Source organism: Pteropus vampyrus, unplaced genomic scaffold, assembly GCF_000151845.1.
Source record: "Pteropus vampyrus isolate Shadow unplaced genomic scaffold, Pvam_2.0 Scaffold27, whole genome shotgun sequence".
NCBI lineage: Eukaryota > Metazoa > Chordata > Mammalia > Chiroptera > Pteropodidae > Pteropus > Pteropus vampyrus.
The window spans coordinates 9,465,703-9,473,777 of NW_011888808.1; the positions used below are offsets into that span (position 1 = coordinate 9,465,703).

Below are 8,075 nucleotides of genomic sequence, written 5' to 3' on the forward strand. Positions count from 1 at the left end.
GACCTCTGCTCTTCGAGTTAATAACTAGAGAAGATTTTGGTCACAGGTAACCTAATATAAAATAATTTAAATGCTTAACAACAGTAGCAACATGTTATTTAGGTCCAATATTTTGTGCATCAAAGCAGCAGGGCTCATTTTTAGAATAGGAATTGTACAACTGAAAAATGCTATTGAATTATTCATGTTTCCATGATTTTAAACACCATGCTATGGTATCAACAGAGGAAATAGTGATTTTAAATATCTATAGTATCTCTAAATTTACAGGGATGGAGGAGGAGAATGAATGAAATAAGTTCTAAAATTTGGCCACACCCTACAATATCTATCATACCATCTTTGTAGAAGAATAAAAAACATTCTAGCTAATAACCAAAGTATTCCCTGCCAGAAGCAAAATGCCAAGAGAGGGAGATTAATTCTTTTAAGTTCTGCAGCAATAAAGTACTTAATGTGACCACAATGGCTGGAAAATTTAATAAATTCCCCAATATTCTTAACATTGGGCAATCTTTCAAAACAAGTACTATAGAGGATGAATTGTGGTGCCATGTCTACTCTGCCCTATTCTCAAAAGGATATAATGAAAGGATGTTTTCATGATACTAGGTTTTCAGAATATTTTCCTCATTTAAACATATTTTTAGATAAATATTAAAAAAGAATTAACTTCGTCATGTCCCTAAGCCTGACACCCAAATTTACCATTCTTAATTTATTTCCGATTACTTTCCAGTATAAACCTTTCATCCTAATTTGGTTTCCTCATTATCTTCAAATCTGGCCGTATACCATGCCAATTATGTACATTTAATCATGACAATCATTTATACAATTTCTCAATTCCTTAAAGACCTCACTGTAGTGTTTATGAAGCAGCCCTGACAGCCTGGCTGAGTGATGTCACCTAAAGCTACAGGCTTTCCTGGTTGGCTTTTTTAACTGACTTGTTCATTGATTTAAGGATTCATCACAGATTCCTTTCATATGGATATGCTGCTGTGAGTCTGCACCTAGACAAGCTTCATATACAATCCATATACTTCGCTAGCACCTGGCTCACACTGTAATCCCTGAACAAATTAGCTGAATAATGATCACGGTAATGGAGTAAATGTTCTCTATGCCATCGGCTCAAAAACAAGCAACAAGAGTGAATCAGAAGCACCTACAAATTTTTTTTAAAACTACAGATCCTTGGGCCCCATTACCTGGAGTAGATAGGGTGGGGTCAATCACAGCATTCTTATATTTTCAAAAGCTCTCCAAATGATTGCAGGATTTCAGGAAATTTTAACCATGTCATGGAAGAAAGCTCTAGGGTGAAAGTGTTCCCAAAGTGTCCACTGTATATCATGGGTGCTTCCAGTGGACCCACCAAGATGAAAAGGTATGTCTGCTACCACCATCACGCCCCCACCCATCTTCTGACCCAGCTATAAAACTGACAGAAAAAAATGTAAATTTATGTAATGGTTTAAAAAAAAAATTAGTAGTCATACTCTCATAGTGTTATGACTTGTCTATTTCTTTTAAAGTTACTTTAACAATATAACAGTAAAAACTGTATGAATTTTTAGTTTCAAATAAGTCTTATGTTTAAGTCTTACATTTTTATTAAACATTTTCATTTTTGAGTTTTGTTTAATCAGCATTAGCTGGAATGCTTGATTTGCGCATAGAAACATTTTGTTTGTGCAGATGTTATTGTCATGCTACAAAAAGTTGACCTTGAGTTTTTATTTTTATGAACCAAGGCTATTAAACAATTTAGCAGCCTTTTTAAAAACAACAGCTTTGTTTAAATAGATTATCCTGGGTTTTTTTACATGGAAATATTTTAATTCTCCATTTCTGGAAAAATTACCTTGATAAGATGTCAATATATAACTATTTTATGAAACAATAACATATTTTAGAGAAAAAATCATTTTAATTAATATATGAAACAGCATTATCCTTATAAGAGAAAGTTATCTTTTAATCTTCTGCTTTTAATTTTTATATTTGCACTTCAACAATTAATATTAGAAGCTAATTTTAAAACAAAAAAATAAGAAAATAAATAGGAAATATTTGTAATAATTATGGCAAAGGATCAATAAACGAAAAGATCAATAAAAAAAGACAAATACCACAAAAGAAAATTAGACAAAGAATATTAATAGGCCATTATCAAAAGAAAACATGAAAGGCCAATAAATGCTTAAAATATTGATTTTTTGGTAGAAACCAAAATAAATACAAAACTGAACTAAGTAATATTTTTTCCCTATCAAATAGACAAAGTTCAAAGTTTTTTTGGTTTTTTTTTGTTTTTTTTTTTACTAATATAGTATAACCAATATGAAGAAATGGGCACTCTCAGATTCCCCTAGTCAGTGCAAATTTCAAAACCCTTCTGGATGGCATTTGCAATCTGTATCAAAAGCCTTAAAATGTGAATACCTTCAGACGACTAATTCCACTTACAGAGCTTCTTCCTAAGGAACTAAATGGACACATATTCAAAGATACATACCTATACATATGAATATGTGTGTACATGTATGTTTATACACACATATACAAACTGAATACTGCATTATTTGTTAACAGCAAAACTCTGGAAGCAACCTAGCTACCCAACAATAAAGGTCAATTATATAACTTAAGGGTCTTTTTTTATTACTCTCCTAAAGAAATTTAAAACTACGGACAAATGATAATCTTGTGGTGACTGTTTCTGGAGGAGGAGAAGGGAAAGGTCTGAATAGTTAATACTTAATGTAATATTTAATAGTATGATGCCAATATTGTTTCAAAACGATATGAAATATATCTATTCTAAAGAGACTAGAAAAGTAAATACTATCATCTCTGGGGAATGGAATTATGGATCTTTTTTACTGTTTTTCTATTTTTCTAATTTTCTATAATGAAGATATATCACTTTCATACTTAGGAAAAAAATCAGGTCTAAACGTATCTAAAAATTTCAAAATTCTCCATGATGGGCAGAATAAATTTACTAACAAGATGAACTTACTACTAAATATGTCTACATTATAATATTTTTATTATTTACTAAATATTTAAAAATTACTCAAGGACAAGAAGCAATGAGTACATGAAACTGAAAATGTTATCGTTTCTGTGAAACATTCAGACCCAGAGAGGAAGTGGTTCAGTCTTTGAATGTATATGCAGCAGGACATACCGTTCCGGGGTTGGTGACGATCATGCCTTTGCATTCTTCTGCATATTTCTGCCACTCGAGCTCTTCCCACTGAAGCATATTGGCGATCTCCTCTTCGGGAACCAGGGCTTTGCTACACCGTAATAGATAAAGGAGGATCTGGTGCATAGATAGCACTTCCTTTCCACCATCTTGGGTGAGAGAGAAGAGAGAGGAGAAATGTAAGGTTACTCAATTAACAGTCAATCACCAGCCAAATGAGGAAAAACAAGACAATAGGGAAAAAAAGAGCATTTATATAAAAAGGTAATTTAGAATTTTCATTGCTTAACCAGGTGCCAAATAATCTATGATACCATTTATTTCATTGATGAACAGTGCTCAATAACCATCTCATTTACTAAAATGGCAAAAGCAGTATTATAAATGATAAAAGGTTCCACTTGTGAGGTATGAATGTAAAAAAAAAAAAAAACATGTCTACCTAAATAAATTTAAAAACATCTAGTATAAAGAACCACAGTCTACAACTCACAGAACCATGGTAAGTCTTCAATATTTTATCATTCTTTCTAGGGTAACAGATGAAAGCTCTTTAGAAGTGATGTTATTGTCTTAAGGAAATTCTAAGCTTCTGAGATATTTACGGATGTTTTCAATAAGCTATTGTGTTATGGTCTAATTTTTTGGTGCTAATGTGCTGCACCTGCCGTGGTGAATAGAACTAAAGAGCCCATACTGATATCATGCAGATCATTACGGAGTTAGTCCGTAGAAAAACATCAAGTATTCTGAGGCTTACAGAAACATATATTACCAAGTACAGAGGATAAAAACAACAAAGGACATAATTAAAGTAGCTTGGAAAAAGCCAATTAAACTGGTACTTGATGATGCTCATTTAATGTGGGCATTAATTTTGGGTCCACAGACTTCTGCCTTCTCTTTGGGCTTAGCTTCTTGACCAGTATGTCTAACAACTTGTACCCCTTTTCTTTGCCTGGGCCCATCCAAAAGAAGGACAAGTGCCCTGAAGGTTTACAGGACAATGACTACCCACCCCAGATCATGAGATATGCTAGAAACAGCAGTATAAGGCCAAACACTTCATGGAAAAATAAGAGGACCAAGATGTAGGGATGGTGGGCACAAATGAGAGTGTCCTATTTGTGCTGGAGAATGTAATGACTCCCAAGGAATTTGGCATACCAGAAAATGGAAAAGGATAAAAGATTTTAATACAAATTGCTATGGGCTAAGAACTTGGGCAGGCCTACACATCTCAGAAAGAGATTAAATACCAAGATTTTTTTTTGATTTGGGTTGTTTTTTTAAATCTCAGATGCTACTCTGAAACTAGACAGCATTGCTGCTATAGAGTAATATATATGTAGGCATGCATTCATTTGTTAATCTAAATAATTGCTCATTCATTCAACAAATATTTACTGAGCTCCTATTTATATAACAGGCGCTCTTCTAGACCCAGGAAACATAGTGGTGATCTAAATAGCTGAAGCCCCTCTATACTTCAGTGGAGAAAAAGAGTAACAACTATATAATAGATCAGGTCCAGGTGAGTGCTATGAAGAATCACATTGGACAAGAGACTGCAGCTATATTTAAAAGGGTGGTCAAGAAAGGTATTTTTGAAGAGGTGCCATGTGAGCAAGGACCTGAAAGAAGCAGAGCAGCCTACCACGTAGCAAACTGGTAGAAAACTGTCTTGGGTAGAGAAACAGAAAAAGTCCTGAGGTGGAACGGGACTGATATGTTGTTCCAGGAACTGCAAAGAGGCTAGGGTGGATGAAGTGAAATGAGAATGTGAGGGAGGCAGCAGGAAAGTGAGATCTTCCAACAAAGCTTTATGGAGCACAGTAAGAACTCTGGATTTTATTATCAGATGGGAGTATGTTTTTCACCATTATGTGCCAGGCACAATCATGGGAAAAACAAACAAGCAAACAAAACAAGCTCTAGGCCTTCAAGAAGCATGTAGGCTAATGCTTAAACACAGTTTCTAAAAGAATCTTTGTCGATAACATTCTGAAAGCAGAGTTCTCCTAACCAAAGACGTTGAGCCTATCTAAAAAAAAGTAATTGTCCAAGAAGTGACTAAAATACAAAATATGATCAACTCACATGAGGACATGTTCTATCTACTGATTCAGATTATTTTTCACAGCAGTACAAATTTTTATGCCTCATTATAAAACATCTGCCTTAGACCCAGGAGTCACCTTTGATTAACAAACTTCCATGGTTAAGGACATATTTCTCAGAATTCTGTTTCAAAAGACATTTTCAACACACCTGCATGTAACATGTCTTCTTCAGTGACATTCCCCTCTTTGCTGAGGAGCCCAGCAAATCCATAATACCTATTTGTCCTAATGTCTAACTGTCAGTCTGAGCCCACGGTAATCTTTGCTTCTAGGGGCCCTGAGGGTGAGCAGATGGACAAGATAACACTAAAGCCAGAACAGGCTGACTTACACTGCATGTGTGTACATTTGCAATAGCAGGGGTACAGGACACCTAGAGAGCCCTGAGAAGAACTAGGAATAGTATTTGGCTCATAAGCTCTCTATTTGGTATGATTACTATAGAATACTGTGGGCCTATAAGGAAACATCAGGAGTCTAGAATACCATGAGAAGAAGTGTGTTGTTTAGCTATAAGGATTAGCCAAAAGAGATTGAGATTTTATCTGGAGAGGATGGTGCATGGTGGAAGGAGCCAATATATGCAACTCCAAGTGTACCAAATTGCACTAGAACCTCACCACAAGCAGTTACAGACAGCTGACTTCATGGCACTTCAAATAAAAGTGAAATGGACTAGGAGCACTGAATTTAAAGCAAGACGACTAAAAAACCAAAAGAGCTACTGGGAAAGGGAAATATTTAAGCCTACAAATCAAGGGCACTGCCCAATTTAGGAGAATACCTGCAAGATAATTAAGGCCACCTAATGCTTTTAAAGAATGCTTCTACTTTGTCTGGGTGCAAAGCTGACAATGAGAAAGGAGTTTTATAGCAGCAGAGAAACTAGAAATAATTGTTTTAAAGTGTACACACATCATGTGCAAAGTTGATAATGCTAAAGGATAAAGTGTAAATCCATGTTGACATTCTGCTAAATATTTAAAATAGCAACTAAAACCTGAAAAGATAGATATTTACCACTGTGAAAAAGTAGAAACCTAGGGCAGATAACCTGAGGTGAAAGGTTCATCAAGGAGGGGGGCTGAGGCACTGCTCCAGGTTCAATAATGGGGTACGATCCCTGTGGAAATATAAGAAAAAGACTAGAGAGTCCTGCCAGAGCCTGTGGGCTAAGGGCTGTATCCCTCCTACCCAGTACAGCAAAAAGACACTCATAAATATTTGTGGATTGACTTTCTGAAGCAGATAAATAACATGGCCACTTGCTCGCATACTGCCATGAACTGACTAATGTTAATGAATTGGATCTTTTGGTTTGTCTGCTTTGCTACATGTTTATGTTAGGGATTTATGGAATTATGTCACTGAGGGCTAGCAAGTAATTTTTACCTCGTTGGCTGAGATAAATAGGACATGATATAAATGAGAAATTAGAGCGGGTAAGCTAAGCTTAGCAGGAATCGTGCCAGCACTGGGACTGGAACTGTGACAAAAGCTCATTATTCGGGAAGGAATGAAGTTTGTGTTTCAGGGAGTGAATGTGCACAGTCATTAATGAACTGACAGACTTTATAAAATGTTTCTTAGAGACCCAATTCTCTCAGTTTATATTGCTTATTTATATAGTTTTTTTTGTGGGGGAGGGAAATTTGTTAGGGAATTTGTGTTAAGAATATGGCTAGTTACATGAGTATTTCTCAACAATCTAATACTGTTTTTAAGTAAACACACACGCCTTCCTCTTTCCCTACACTGAGATTAACTGTCTAACCTCATTACTCTATCTTCTGTATATTCCTACTAAGATGCCTTTTTATAATCTTAACTTTTGAAATTTTGTATTAACAACAGGTATTTTCTAAACTTTCCAAATATAAAGTTATATTAAGATGCTATATCAATTAATGTTTTTCTCAAACTACACTTGCCTCCCTGGAAATTTTGAGATACTCTCCCACCCTTTGGGCCTCTGACAGCCATACCTGAAAACTCCTTCTCCAGAATGGGGCAATTTCCAACAATCGATCTGCTAAATAATTGATTTGCAAAACTGATTCAGGATTTCCACAGCTTCACTACAATGATATAAGCAATGAATAGGCTTTCCCATAAATGCAGCCCTCCTGTCTTGAGTTAAGCCCTGCACAGCCCCAGCCCCAGCCCCAGCTACTTTTAGAATAAAACCTTAAACTGGCTCTAGAAGAGTTCATTTCAGCTGTTAGAATACTAAAGGTAGAGGCAGGGAAAGAAAAGAAACCAAAATTTAAAAACTTCTTAAAATCCCAATAAACTGGTAGTTCTATGATTTGTTTACCTCTAGTAAACTGACCCAAATAATATGAACCCAAAGAGGCTCACGCCAAGACACATCATCATTAAAGGTTAAAGACAAAGAGAGAATCTTAAAAGCAGTAAAAGAAAAGCAGTTAGTTGCCTACAAGGGAACTCTCATAGAACTGTCAGCTGATTTCTCAACAAACTTTGCAGGGCAGAAGAGATTGACACAAAATAGTCAAAGTGATGAAAAGCAAGGACCTACATCCAAGATTACTCTACCCAGCAAAGCTCTCATTTATAATTGAAGGACAGATAAAGAGCTTCCCAGACAAGAAAAAGCTAAAGGAGTTCATCAAACCAGTATGACAAGAAATGTTAGTTAGAGGGGCTTCTTTAAGAAGAAGAAAAAAAGATCAAAAATATTAATAATAAAAATGACAATAGCTACA

General features: G+C 35.3%; 1 protein-coding gene across 4 annotated transcripts in view; it reads right to left on the minus strand.

The window, feature by feature from the left end:
* Positions 1 to 8,075, minus strand: part of DROSHA (drosha ribonuclease III) — a 109,744-nt gene that overhangs the window by 55,486 nt on the left and 46,183 nt on the right. For all 4 annotated transcript variants that reach the window (XM_011356448.2, XM_011356444.2, XM_011356446.2 and 1 more), the window contains one exon: positions 3,203 to 3,372. In XM_011356448.2, the coding sequence (XP_011354750.1) occupies positions 3,203 to 3,372 (170 nt within the window). The remainder of the gene's footprint in view (positions 1 to 3,202; positions 3,373 to 8,075) is intronic.